Source organism: Falco peregrinus, chromosome Z (assembly GCF_023634155.1).
Source record: "Falco peregrinus isolate bFalPer1 chromosome Z, bFalPer1.pri, whole genome shotgun sequence".
NCBI classification, from domain to species: Eukaryota; Metazoa; Chordata; class Aves; order Falconiformes; family Falconidae; genus Falco; species Falco peregrinus.
In genome coordinates, this window is record NC_073739.1 from 36,510,784 (window position 1) to 36,525,811 (window position 15,028).

General features: G+C 38.0%; 1 protein-coding gene across 2 annotated transcripts in view; it reads left to right on the top strand.

Moving 5' to 3' along the window:
• The window catches only part of ROR2 (receptor tyrosine kinase like orphan receptor 2), a 154,430-nt gene that overhangs the window by 89,626 nt on the left and 49,776 nt on the right, over positions 1 to 15,028 (top strand). For both annotated transcript variants that reach the window (XM_055791283.1, XM_055791284.1), the window contains exon 2: positions 13,959 to 14,036. In XM_055791283.1, the coding sequence (XP_055647258.1) occupies positions 13,959 to 14,036 (78 nt within the window). The remainder of the gene's footprint in view (positions 1 to 13,958; positions 14,037 to 15,028) is intronic.

Consider the following 15,028-nt stretch of genomic DNA (forward strand, 5'->3'; position numbering starts at 1 on the left):
CTTCAGTGCCACAGCAGACAGCTAATGGTTAGGTTGTGGTTAACATCTCACTTGGTGCTTTGAACAGAATTTCTTAAGTGTTTTCCTAAAGCATGGGAACATGCATACATACCAGGAAAAATAACCTTTCATACCTTTAGTAATACAGTAACTGCTTCCTTACGCATGTACTCTGCCAAGATTAAAAATCTGGCTGTAGTTGAATTTTGTTATGGGAAGATAACAAAAAAAAAAAAACAAATAACAAATACTCAAATATTTTAAAAAGGTAAGTGCTGAGAAATTAATGCCTGATAGTTCTTGAAAAGAAAAAGCTCTGTTTTCATGTAACTGGTGGCAGATAAAATAAACTTTCCTGGTCTTCGGTACCACAATAGGTCACCTCTGACCAATTCAATGATGGCATCTCAGTGGCTGCTAGCAAAGATAGCTAGTGGTTGCTAATTTTTATGTTAGTCTTTTGTCATGTAAATGTTATTTACTATAAATGAGGCTATGCCCCCTGGCAACTGTTAACTTTTTCTATTGCTGTGAAACTTTGTCAGGTTAAACTAAAGCAACTGGGCTTTCTTCATAACAGACAATATATGATTTTGATGAGAAACAAAATGCTGGCCTTGTATTAATGTTGACTAGTGTGGGCAGCAAAATGGTCAGATGAGTGAGAAGAAACACACTCTGCTTTAACGTCACCTTGCCAGCCAACTGTCCTGGACTGCTAGGAGTTTCCCTCTTACACCCTGCTTGACTGGGCATGCTGCTGTCACTCCTACCGCTTGGCTCCTTCCCATCTTGACTGAGCCCTTGATCTGCCTGTGCTGAGCTCAGACTGCGGTCTTCTCCATTTCTGGCAATTCCCTCTCTGAATCAGCTGCTGTGCCAAATACCGCAGATCACAGCCTGCGCAGTAGCGCAGAGCGAGCTGGTGATTATCTGATGGGCTCTGTCCCAGCCAGACCTGGGAAATCCACATAGTGCAGTGAAAGCGGTTTGACTACATGTGCAAGCAAAGATGGAAAGATTTGATTCTACTTCTTTTTTAATACCAGAGGAAGCCTAGATAGTATTTTAGAATATACCCAGTATTGAGAATAAACAAGAACATTTGTAGTTAAAAAGTTGCCTGTTAAGCTTAGCAGTTTTCTGTGTTTCCTTTGCACATAAGTGCCAGCTATGCATACGTTGCTTCCATGTACATCACTCAACACGGGACACTTCACTGAAGCATCATTATCCACAAAAGTCTTAGATTCTGACAAATACCTATGATCATGCCATTTCTTAATATTATTCTCTGCCATAATGGCTGCTTTGATTGTGGTGTATACAGCTGTATTCAAGTTCTAGCATTCTCTCCTGCTTGTTAGAGTTAGCAGTCTTTTTCTATACTTTGGAGCTAATGCAGTTTTAAAGCTGTCCATAATGAACATAAAGGAAGACAACTGCTTATACGCTTGGAACAATTTATTTGGCAATTGCTCACACTAGTTACAAAAAATTTAAATGTGAGGACATTTAGGTTGGCTTTTGCTTGCAAAACTTTCTGGTAATGTATAAGACAAGTAAGTAATACCTGTGCAAATATTTGCTTAAGGATAATGAAAACCACAGCTGTCCACTTTGATTAAGTAAACAGTGGTTACAAGGGAATGTATCAAAGTAACATTTGGATCTGAGCAGAATACCTGCTATGTCTATTTTGGAATGTTGAAACATAGTAAAATGCATCAAAACTTAATAGAGGTATGTCCCAATTTTAATTCTCACTGTGAAGAATATTCCTCTTCATTAAAACACAGTCTTTTCCAATCCCAGAGCTCCGGGATCCACATTATGGCTTAGAAGTGTTAGGAGTGAAGACCAGCATGTCTGGCAGTTGCTTGGAGTAGCTGTCGGCTTTTGTGTGCCTCACACTTCAGGGGTGGAACCAACCAATTTTCCAGTAGTAAATGTTGCTGGTTCCCATCTAGGATTGTGACTGCAATAGTTTACTCATGGTTGTGAGCTTTTTGTTGCATTTGTCAAAAATAAGAGACTATTGCTTCAAGTGAGTGCTGTCAGCTTGTTTGTATGTGACTTTCAGACAAGGTTTGTTCAATATATAAGTAACAATTTGAGGTCACGGTCAGTGCCATGAGTTAACCTTGCACTATAAAATTAGGTTGTGTATATTGTTTCTCATTTACATGTCATGTAAACAGGTGTTCTACAACTACAGTATTTTTGATGATGTAGAAGCAAAACCGACCCATGTTATGAACAAAAAAAACATGTCAGTCTTGCCATGTCAGCATCAAAAAGGTGGGAAAGTTTGTAGTTTGCAAAACAGGAGTTTATACACGCAAGATTTAGGGCTCTTTGGTGGGAAGATGCAACTTTGAAAGTGCTCTGAACTTCACAGAAGTGTTGCTTTCAGGACTCATTAAAATGGCTGTTTGGCAGCCTTGAATGCTGCAGCTGAAATAAAATTGTAGTGAAATAGTTGAGGCTGATCTTGTGATTAGCATCAGTTACAATCATTAAACTGGGTAATGAGGAATGATAGTGGGAGCTCAGGAAACTCCTGCCTGGCTTGTGGAAGTATGTAGCAGTTGGATGCTTTGAGCATACCTGCTGGTGGGTCATGCCCTGGCTCTCCCCTGCACCGATGGGTTTGGGAGCTGCTCCTTGCTCTGCAGTCAGGCAGGCAGGGCAGAAAGGGGCTCATTTGGAAATGGCCGCGTTGGCTAGTGTCAGTGGGACTGTGACTGGGTTTTCATGTAGTTCTTTCACTATCCACCCACTGAAAATGGCAGGTATTCACATCTGGAAGCACTCTGCTCACTCTGTTTTCCACCTCAGGGCTTTACTTTTTTTTTATATTTTTTAATCATTATTATTATACTTGAGAAGAGCATAAGCAAATAATATCCCATCTCTTTTCATGCAGAAAAGTGTTGCTTGGCTCTGTTAATTAAAGGCAAATAACAAAGAGCAACTGTACCAAAATCCAGTTGTACATCTGAGCTATTCACCCGGCCAACAGCAAAGGTAGTTTAAACAACAGGGGAAAGAGAAATGGGAGTTTTTCAGAGCAGACAACCATTATGACTTCACTGTATCCATTCATTTGTAAATGAAGTCAAACAGAGTCTGCACTGGGAATAAAAAAGTTTTTTCTTATCTAGACTGGACAAGCAGCTCATTAGCAGAAGTAATATCATCTAGTTAGTTACTCTCAAATGAAGAAATGTAAATACTATTTAAACTTTATTATTAATGTTATTTAAATAAGTAACTCCATACTGTGAAATGTAGAAAAGTCTGCTAAAACAAATCAATAATACATCTTTTAAACACTCAATCACAATAACTGGTTTGCATTTTACAAATGGCTAAAATACAGTTCAGATGTTGATTTCCTTTATATCCTGGCATCCTTTCTTACCTTTGTCCTCCGTTTTCTACATACAGAAGAATGTGCACAGATGCACGCACACGCTCATACAGTGATGTTTAGCCACCAACAGTATTTGATCCAGTCTGAAATGCTGGGCATGCTCACGTGGGATTTGCCTGGCCACAACACCTGCACGCTGACTTGCTCTCTCCATACTTGCTCCGTGACTGTCAGTACGAGCTGAACTGTTAGTGTGGAAGAGGAATTACTCTTCTTTTGTGTATATAGACCATAAGAAATTAGTCATTATAAAGAGACTTCAGCAGAAAATGAAGAATGTTAAGTATTTGATCTAGAAACCAAGATAACTTTGCATTAAAAAGAAATTTGTCCTCTCTAAGAATGGAATCTGGTATATTTAACTTTATGCAAACTGGTCATAAGCAAAGCCTACAGTAAAAATCTTGACTATTCAGCAGCTGCTTCTCTTTGAACATAGTATTTGGTGTTACATATTAGCAGTGTAACTTTGTAAAATCATGTTCTAATGTGACTTAGTGGAGACAAATCCCAAGATAGGTAGAGCGTACTTTTCTATTTTTTTGGGTCTTTTAAAAAACTATGATGCTTGGTGATCAGAAAGAACATGAGCATTTACTTAATGATTTGATTTAAGGATGAATATTTCCCTATCAGTAGGCCATTTGCCAGCCTTGATTTCTTAGAATATTGATGACCTAGACCTCCTGTTGGGGTGGCCATGTTTCTCAAATTAGTGTCTAGTAATGGCGTTTGAGGATTAATTGTCCATTGGTCTCCACTATATCTTTCTGTCAGGGAGATGGTTATAATACTTACCCATAAGTACTTTTATCATTCAAAAATTGCTCTATTTTTTTAATACAAATTTGCTAGTTACTCTCACTGTTTTGCAGAGAGCAGAGTGGCTGGCTGTAGCCACCCTATCTTCGAAGAGTGGTGCTGCAAATCCCGCTTTTGAGATACAATTGGAGAGTGAAAATAAACAAACTGTAGGAAGGATTTTTTACACTTGCAGTAGTTACTCAGCCTGTAGTTGTCAACCCAATCAGATTAACCATTAGGATAGGTAATAACAGCCTCTACTATATTTTGTTGCGCTCAGTTGTGATCTGTGCTGGTTTTATATTGCCACCTAGACTGAGGGAGATCATTGTTTTGTTTCAAATGTAGGAAAGTATTTAAGTGTGTGCTTAGAAATAAGCCCATTTTCAAATGTCTATTGGACTAGGAGTGATTTTGTGAATTGGAGACATAAAGATTTCAGCCTAAGGCTGCAAACAGGACTGGTGTTTTTGGATCCTAAATTATTTTTCAGAAAAAAAGACCACTGTGAAAATTGTTGTTTATCCCAGTTGATGGAGTGTTATACTCATAAATCATGATTATTTTCAACTTTTTTGTTGAGACTATTTTGTTTTCACAGCCAGAAGCAGTAAAATAATCAATCATGTAATAATGCCATGGATAATTATCATGTTGCTTGGTGTTCTTTGAGCTACTGCAGGTGTGTTCAGAGCCTCCATTGGTTGTGTGTAAACTGTGATTTTACAGCTGAGGTGGTGAAGAACTTTGGAATGTACCCACAATTGCTTTACTTCATCTATTTATTTATTTATTTATTTGTTTTTTAGCGTAACACATTGCCAGCAAAGGTCATTTGTTATGAAATCCAGAATGATTTGTGTTTTTGCCATGGTTCAAGGCTTTTATATGCTCCTTGGTATATTGGCTTGGACTATTCAACATACAGTTGCACAGAAAAGCTAATTTTGTGATAGCTAGTAGACTTAGTTCCACTGTTACTAAATCAGAAATGGCATTGAAATACATTTGTGGTTTAAAAAGCCTCAAATATTTTATGCTGTAAATACCATGGAGTTCATTCTTATTTATTGAACATTCAGAACAGTTTTATTATCATAATTACATCTTAATTTGTTTCCAAATACTGCTTTAAGTTTTGCCTTTCTTTACTAGGAGCAAAGCTAGACCTCTGCAGCGGCTGTAGAGTTTCTGTGCCGCAGTGTGCAGGAATAAGCTTTACGTCTGGAATTCCATGATCAGTTGAAAGTGGCATAAATCACCACAATCAATAAAAAACTCCTTCCCGCCTTTTCTCTGCCCCAGCTTCTTGCTTTCATGCTGCTCCCTTCCTTGTGCTGACTCACTCACTCATGCAGCTGCACTAGGAACCACATCAGGCAGCTAACCTTTCCCCCTCTCAGCCCCTGGGCAACTGAGGTACAAAAGATTAAGGGATATTTACTGCAGACATGAGCTTTGGGTGCCCACATGCTTTTGAAAATCCTGGTGGACATCTGTCTGCATCTTTTGCATCAAATGCTTTTAGCAGTCTGGCTAAGGTGACTTGGCCAGGACCCTGCAGGAAATCCTAAGAATTGAAAATAGGGTTTGGATAGTCCTTCATGCAGGCAAGGTTCCTGTTTAATGATCTCCGTTCTGTGTTGTAAAATAAGAGGAGCTGGACTTCAGTGTGACTTTATCAAAAGAGTGTTTTGGGTGTCAAATAACAGAATAATTTGCAATCCAGAGGTTATTGTCTTCAGAACTTAGTTTTGCATTGAAAATGATGACTTAAAATGCGTATCTTCTTTTCCATGGATGGTGTTTTACTGTAATGTTTCAACAGCTGTTAACAAGGGTTCCTTTGTGAACAAAATCTGAATAAATCTGTATCTTTGATTTGTCTTACTAACATTTCTAAACTTTCATTTTAAATGGCAAATATGAGATGCAGGAGGAAAAATCTGGGTTATTTAGTAGCTAATCTAAATGTTGAGGGTTGTATAATGAAAGGGTAAAGATTGACGGTACTATTGAAAACGCAGCTGTGTGGTTAATGTAAAATATGCATTAACAGTATAAGGCATTAAAATAAGTCATTGTATTCATTGAAGTCTGTGCTTGAATCCCTGGTAATAATATTTTAAATTACTTCTCTGATTTCATTCTTTTCACACTGACTTCATAGTACTTGGTGAGGCACCTGGCTGATGACTAAGAAGATAAACTGAATCTTCAGCGTAGTTTTTACTGGTCTGGAGATTCATTGCAGCTTTGTGTGGAAATCAAGAGCATTCCTTCTCTGCATTTTGTGGTGATGACCAGCTGATTTCTTTTACTGTGTTTTAGAGTGGTTTGATGTTAGGTTAATAAGGATTGTTTTATTAAATGAGGAGATCCCTGTAAGAACCTTGTGAAATTTGTAAAGCAGCTTTTTCATCATGCACTTTACTAGTTTTCCAAAACAGACAAGTAGTCTATCTTGGATCACTCTGTGAACACAAACATTTGCAGTAATAGAGACTAATGCAATATGCAGATTCCCTCTTTATACATTTAACTGACAAAAGGATGTCAAAGTATAGGATTTTGAACCTCTGTTAAGATGTGTTTGAGAAATGAAGTGTCACTGTGCAGAATGAAGGTTGTTTAACATTTGTGTTTCTTTGGAATTTTATTTTAAATCAATGATGGATTTTCTGTCCAAAATAAGTAATAAAGCCCTTTTCATTGCTACAGATCATAAACCTTAGATCTGCCTTTTTTCCCCTAGTGTAGTTCCCACATTTTGCAATAGAGTGTTTTTCGTGATACTGAGATGAAGCCATTTCAACATAGCTATTAGGTAAAATAGAAAAAAATACAGAGAGGGGAAAATTCACACTAATGGAACAAGAGATTTCCTTCAATAAGGAATGCTTATAAATTGTGGGAATTTATTCTGTATAACTCAACCCTGGCTCTTGTAAAATGTTTCTTGTCTGTATTTTCTACCAGCTTTCTGAAGGTTCTGTGACTTACAAGCTGCTGGTGGTTTTATTTTAAGTATACTTAGTTAATGATATTTTGATGTTATAACAGAGCAGGCTTAGAAAAGCTTACTGGCTTTCTAATGGTCTCATAGTTAGACCTTTTTATTACTATGAATTTAGCTGACAGTAATTTTAAGGAATTTTGGATGGCTGAAGAATAAATTCAAATTAACTAGTTAACATACTATCCTGTGAATTATAGGCTTTGCGAGCTGATAGCAACCTAAGAAGTTCCTGTTTTTCAGACTTCACAGTTGTCTGAGTAGAGCAACTGCAACAAGAAGTGCAGGTTATTTTGCCCACCTTCAGCTATTTTTATGTGAAGCTGCAGCAGTTAAGTAACGTGTGCTGTGGAGGTTCTAATCTACCATCACTATGAAAGGGGCGCACTGATTTTATACTACAGACTGCATCTTTTGTAGACTATTCACCACCCTTTACAGGTCTGCCAAGCCCACTCTGCAATTGGTTGCCAGGGGCTGCAGATGTTGGAAACGAGAAATTTCAATGAAAGGCCCTGATTCAGCGACTCGCGCAGCCTGCCTCCCAGCCAAAGTAATCAGATTGGCAGCTGAATCAAAGGGTACAGTGGGCCCTTTGTTTGGGAGTTCCAGAGGTTAGTAATTGACAGAAGCTCAACAAAGTTTTATGAAGAAAAGAACAGAATATTAGAGGGTATTAGGCTGAAGAGAGAGAGCTTGGGTTTTTTATGTTATTGGAAGAAAGTTAGAACCTGAGTCAAAGGTTACAGCCGTAGGAAGCAAAGGTTACATATTGCTGTTTAAATCTGAAAATAGTTTTAGCCCCAGAAAGAGGATTATTGGTGAGTGGAAGGAATGGCTGAACAAAAATCAGCAGTTTCCCTAACTGTAGCTGTGTGCAATTATTAGTGTTGAAGGATTTATTTGTAAGCTTTGGGATTTAACATACGACGGTAGAAGAATGGTTGTTCTCCTCATAGAATCATGAGACTGGAAAAGATCTTAAGAGGTCCTGTTTCACCTTGGAAGAAGCATTAGCTGTATTAGCAGTATCATATGCAGTAGGTGCTTGCCCAGTCTACCACTCTGGAAAATTTCATTCACAGAGACCTGCGTGTTTAAGGAATGCTAGCTTTCAGTCCATGCCTAATCTCTTTCATACTAAGCAGGCATAATAGTAATTCATTTTGTCTTTCTGTTGGTCATGTCTTGGAGAACACCCTGATGTCACTAGCTGTAGTATTTCAGTTTTACCCACATCCGTCTTGAAATGGAATACAAAAAACTGGAGAAAGCACTCCAGGACCTTACAAGTGTTGAGCAGAGTGGAAGGATTAGTACTGTTTATGTGTCCCAGTATGATGTTTGCCTTCTTTGCAATAGCTTGCAATAGTTGATTTATGTTTAGGTCTAATCCATGTAAGCCAAGTCAATGTTGGCTTCTGTGTTGGTTGCTACTCATTTCTCTGCTTTATTTTAAATGCTTCAAAATAACCTCTTTGTTCCATTATTTTTCAAGGAATTAAAGTTAAGTTGATGGGTCTATAATTCTCTGGCATTCCTTTTTACTCTTTTTTAATAGGTAATAGGAAATATTTGTGTAAATTCCCGTCCTTGAAGATCTCATCTGTGCTCTGCGAGAACTGAAAGAGTGTTGCATCAGCCAGCCCTTAACTGCTCTGAATTAACTGGGCCCACTCTGGCTGAACATACCTGACTTCGTTATCCTTTTCCTGTGTGCGGCTGACGTCTTGGTTTGTCCCTGGTATCAATTATGATAACTGCCTCCTTGTGACTGGCTTTTTGATGAAGACTAATGCATTGTTTTGATGTCTGCTTGTGGCCATGAGCATTTTGAAATCTGTTTATTGCAATTAGCTCTCCAGTAACGAATGATCTGTGAACTCATAACCATTTCAGGGGAAAAGTTTAGCTCTTGTGTGATGAATGATGTATGCCCTGTGAGCTGGCATTGTGATCAGTTGGGTAACTCAGTTTTCAAATGTGTGAAAGGGCATTCCTGTCTCAATAATATAGGGTGCTTGTTTGTGTGTTTTGTTGGTCATTGGTGTTTAAAATTGAGCAGTGGGGCTACCTGTGCTGGACCTTGGCAGTAAGAAAATCTTCCCTATATTTTCAGAAGGGAATTGATAAAAGAAATGATAGTCGTTTATATTCAGTTTGGATTTTCCAAATTGCTTGTTTTATTGCTGCAGTTTGCTACAGTAAGTCAAAGGAACAGAATGTATTTTATACATCAGAAATGTGGCATACTGACTTCAAATATGGTTTCTCTTTTGGAGTCGGGATATTCCTTAAATTCAAATAACTTCCTTAATTGCCCTGAGAAGTTAAGAAATCTTTTTTGTGTGGGTGAACAGTTTAAGAGAGGTACTATTTACAGCATCTGCATTTTATTTGACTGCGTGGTCCCTGAAAAAAGGGGTATTTCGGGGATCTGACGTGGCACATCTGGCACATACATTGTCTCATACTGGCAAGTGGCATTCAGGCTCAGTTCTGGCTATGATGGAGTCTTCTTTGGTCATGCAGTGTTCAAGGTGGGCAGACACTGGTGATTTTTTCTATCTGATACTATCTCTGCAAATGTAAATTGACAGAACTAAGCCATGATACATTTTGTATCTGAGCAGAGGACAAGTGAAAAATATGAGAGTAGCCATACTGGAGCAGGTAAGAGATCTGTGTAACCCTCTCTTGACTCTGATGGCAGCGAAAAGGAGATGCTGAAGTAAAAGTGTAAGAGGTCTGTCATACATAGCACTGCTTTAAGCTGGGTGTTTACCTAACCTCCAGCCATTGTGAGCTCAGGGACTTCCTTTCCTGCATGAGATTTCTATGAGTGAGTTAGGCATGAAAATTTTTCTCCATGAACTTGCCCAGTTTCACCTGTAGCCCCTGTGAACTCTGTCCACAGCTTAACTACATCTTGCTTGAGAAAACTTTACCTTGTTTTAGCTCTTTTTGAAATTGCTTTTGCTGTTTTTCCCTCACACGGTTACTTCTTTTACTGAGAGATTGGTCCATCCTCTCAAAGACTGTCATGACTCCACAGACCTTTACTGTCATTGACTTCAGCCATCTCCTTCCCAGAGTGACAAATCTAGCAGCTGTACACACCCTGGTTTATAACTTTAATTATCCTCACCGCTTTTCTCTGAAAGTCTTCCAACTCTTCCATACCCTTTTTAGATGAGAGGACCTCAACAGAACACAACGTTCAATGTATGAGAGCATACTTCTTGCCAGCGTGGGTTGGTAATATCACATGTAATCTTCTTAACAGTTTTTATTAACAACTGTTTCGTGGGTTGCTTTTGCTTCTGCCGGTCTTGTGTTTAGCAAGTGTACCTTTTTTTCTTAGCATTGTATGACAATGCCATATTTGCAATAGATATGAAAACAAATGTGACTATTTAATCTCTTTCTTGAATCTAAAATCAGTTTAATGAACAATAGTATCTTCTCTAGCAGTAACTGTTTACTGATCAAGACAGTGATGGACACATAAAATTACTTCGTGGATTTTTTGCCCCCTTCAGGCAGTGGAACAACACATAGAAAATGCTGCCAGGAAAAGATGCAATGTGGGAAAAAGAAAAGCAAAACGGGATACCCTTACTGAAACACTGAATACACAAAGTGGGAAAAGGGACACAAGTTAAAAATCAGGTCTGGACAGGAGCACAGTTGTGTAGGGGTCTTCAAACAAGAAGACCGCAGAGAGTTGGTGATAGCATGTGATCAGGAGTGCATCTGCACTGCAGTGAAGGGAATTGAAGAAAAAATAACAGGAAGAACTGTTATCTGTTGAGGAATACACTATGGATTTAATCCTAGCAGGAAAAATGTACTGTGTTATTAATGTAAAATCAGAAAGCACTGAAAATAATATTCAACAGGAATAAACAGCTTTTTCCTCAAAGTTCTTGATTGCAGGATTTTTTCACTCAGTTTAATTCAAGAGGAAAAGGTTTTATTTAGTTGTAGTGACCTGTGGGTCACCTGATCCAGAAGCATTTATGGTGTAAAAAACTTAATATTTCATATTGTTAGTAACCTTTTGGTGTTTGAAGTTGTGGTACAGAAACTTCATGGTTAGAGTTTGGAACTCATAATAAATGTGGCTGAAGTGGGATTTTGCAGATTACAGAAAATATACGTATTTCTTTTGTAAAAGCAAGTTTAAGTGACAAATCTGTTTTGTGTTTATAATTTACAAAGTATACAAAGGGTTTCCAATTTTAACTTGCCTCAGTTATGGAGACTTTGCTGGTAGGTGGTGTCTATGGTTTTTAATTGTTCTCTGGTAAAGCACATCTGGAGATTAATGTTTTTTCCAGACATAAAACATATCAAGCACAAGAGTGAATCATACAGAATTATTATTGAAATGTTTTCAAATCACAAAATGCTTTTATTTCTTTCCATCTTTGTTTTGAAAGGCTTTAAAAAAATTAAAGCCTATGGGTCTGGGAAGAAGGGAAGAGAGAGGAAGGAATTTCTGTTCTTATTTATATGAGCATCCAATGTTTTTTCTGTTGTGAATCCCCCTGAATGACTGAAGAAATGGAAACAACTATTTTAAAGTTGCACACATGGTATTAAACCAAAAGTACCACTCAGATCTTTGGCAGTTTGGAGTTTGGAGGTCTGAGTGTTAAGCAACCAATTGTGCCTAATAATGGGATTCTACAAATAATGTTTTATGCTATGAATACTACTGGATTATGATCACCAGAACAAGCCAAGTGCAGGTGCTCATGGACTGAAAGAATAGTTTCTTTTTCTACTCTTTCTTTTTACTCCAATGTCTCATCTTGGATTTATATTCCTTGTGGTCAGTAAATGTTGCTGCCCTGTTCTAAACAACTTATGTGGCATAGAGGAGGTCAAGCAAAAGCAAGGGAATAGAGGTGAGCTTGCCTTGCTGCCTCTTGGTAAACATGAGATGTGATGTGTCTCTGCTGAAATTTGACAGAAATATCCCTATTACAAATTCATCAGTTCACACTCAAACAAACAAATCAGCAAAACCTCTGTACAATAAAAAGTCAGGCACTGAGTCTGCACCATGCCCTCAGGAGTGTGAAGACACACTGAGGCAGGATTTGCAATGGCAATTTAAAGTGCTGCCACCTTGGCCACCCATTTCCACTTTTCCCACTAGTCTGCAGATGAAAACTATCTATCACTTCTGTTGGCCATTGCTAGAAGTGGCAGATTATGTCTACCCAAGCCTTAGCTGTTCCGGCTTGAAAGAGGTGGGCTGCCAAGCCAAGGGTTACAGTGCTCTCTTCACCATCACTCTAATTGGCTTGACTGGGAATGAGCACACAACTCTAGTGGAATCAGTATTACTCTGAGGCTAGGAACCTCAACCAGTGGGAGATGAAGGGAGAGACTGAAGTAGTGACAAGGTGGCAGTACTGTGACAAAATAAATACTTTTAGATCCAGCCTGAGGTTGAAGATGTCTCTGATTTCTGTTTCACCTGGTAAGTTTAAGGGCAATTTAGCTAAATCTTCTGTCCTCAATGGGTAAAAGCGTAAAAGGAAAATAAAAAATAATCATAGTCTCAATTTTCTTCTTTCATAATGTGCTGCAAGATAGGGATGGAGTTTTTTGTGTTTCGTCGCTGTGACTTGCAGTCAAAGTAATGTTGCAGGGTTTAGTGTGAAGGAAGGGAATGGGGACAAAAGGAAGAGGGAGAGCCTTTTCCCTAGTTTCATTTTGCCCAAAACATTACCATGTACACCCCTAGCAAATCTACAACACAACCCAGATCTTTCACTTTAGATCCTGATGACCTTAGATTACATGGTCTCTTGGTGATACGCCAAGGTGGTAAGGAATTTGGATGACTGAATGTAAATTAGGAAATACAAAAATACAGGAGATGTAATTTAAGAAGTTGCCTTAGCAAAAGCACCGCTATAGCTTTTTCTAATTTGTAAGTTCAGCTCTGCTTCTCAGCATCAAATTTTCAAAAGCAAGAGCAAACAAATGAACCCCTGTTTTATAATGGTCAGGGTTTTGTAAGACCTGCAGAAAAGTAAAGGATCATGAAGTATTGTCTGCTATCTGCAGCAGCTGCTGGCTAAACATTTGTTCTAGCTTGTTCTGATATATGTTAGACACAAAAAAGGAGGGCACACAGAAAGATGCCTGTCTATTTCATCACCCCCTGGAATATTTCATTGATAGTTACTGTATTTTAATTCTTTGGAGATATCTTCTAGCAACTTGGCTGAGAATAGGCTAAGAAAGTCAGCAGAGGTGATGAGCCAGACCTCTGGAAATAGAATCTGAATTACTGCAACATAACTTCAAAAGCAGATTTATGCCATTTTGTAACTGAGATTGTCAATGAAGCTCAGGTACTGCTTAATTTGCTAGCCCAGCACTGTTTTCAGGAAATGTTTGCGTTCTTTGTAAAACTGTGTGAATTTTATTCTAGTAAGCACTGGGAAGTAGTTTTTAATGCTGCCTATATTTGCCAAGCACAAGGTAAATTATTACAAAGTTTTCTAATGTGTGATAGATAAATCCTGACCTTGTTAGTAGCTGTCTCCTGTGTGCTCTGGAACCAGGATCTGGGCTGAATGAGTTTGCTGAACTTATTATCATAATGCTGTTAAAGAGAAAGATCAACTCAGATTTGACAAAATTTTTGACAAAATATTTTTTTCTTCCTAGGTGAAATGGAAATTCCAGATACAAATGACCCCTTAGGTCACGTGGATGGACTTGAAAGACCAGTTCCAACACCAAAAGGTAAAATTAACTGTAGTTACTTTTTCTTCCCCCCACCCAAATATAAGTATAATTTAGAAAGGACTAGCAAAATCCTCTTATTATATGTTCACTTGATTTACCTGTGAATGAAAGTCTGTAAGAAAGGCAGCCTTGTATGACTTAATACTTCTGATTCTAAGAGGAAATAGCAAGGTTACTGGAGTACATAAAAATTAATTTTTAAGCATGTTCAGTCCCCTCACACTTAGGAATTAAATGTTTGACCCAAACATAGAGGGCTATTATTGCCTTCCTAGCATATTTTCTGTCATGTTGGTGCCATGAAAATGATTTAATTTTGTACAGTGCCACACTTGGCATCTATAGGTAAATCTTAAGTATTGTTATCTGTAAATAACTTTCGTTTGAGATAATTAAACCCAGTCCATGGCAACACAAGAATACTTTTCTTTTTAAGTAGCTCTGAGCATTAGTGATTTTTTTTCTAAAGAACAGACTGTAATTGCAGAATTTCTAGTAACTTGTTAGTTAGCATATATTTTTATAATACTTTATCACTTAAACTATAGATCTAAATGCTATTCTCGGCTCTGAAAATGCACGTGTTTACTGCAAAATGGAATTCCAGTTCAGTTTGGTTCAACTTCCTAAAGCAGGACATTTTCAGTGTTCTATCTGTAGAAACATGTTCTCTCAGTTGTAGTACAGATTTTTTTCTTTGTATAGAAGCACTGCTATACAAAGTCAACCCTTACACTTAGAAAAAAGGTCATATAATCTGTTCGCATGAAGAGCTCAGCCTACTTTCTGCATTATCATTAGCATTCTCAGCAAGATGAGTACATATTGAAGCCTAAGACACTGTGAGGTGCTGGTTAGATTTTTCAGAGCCTCTCTTTCACAGGAACATAAATTTTGAGGCTACCTTGGAATGTAATTTCTGTTCTCATAAATATCCAATGTCATGTAATCCTTATTGTGTTTCACTTGAATGCTGGTTAGATTTGTTA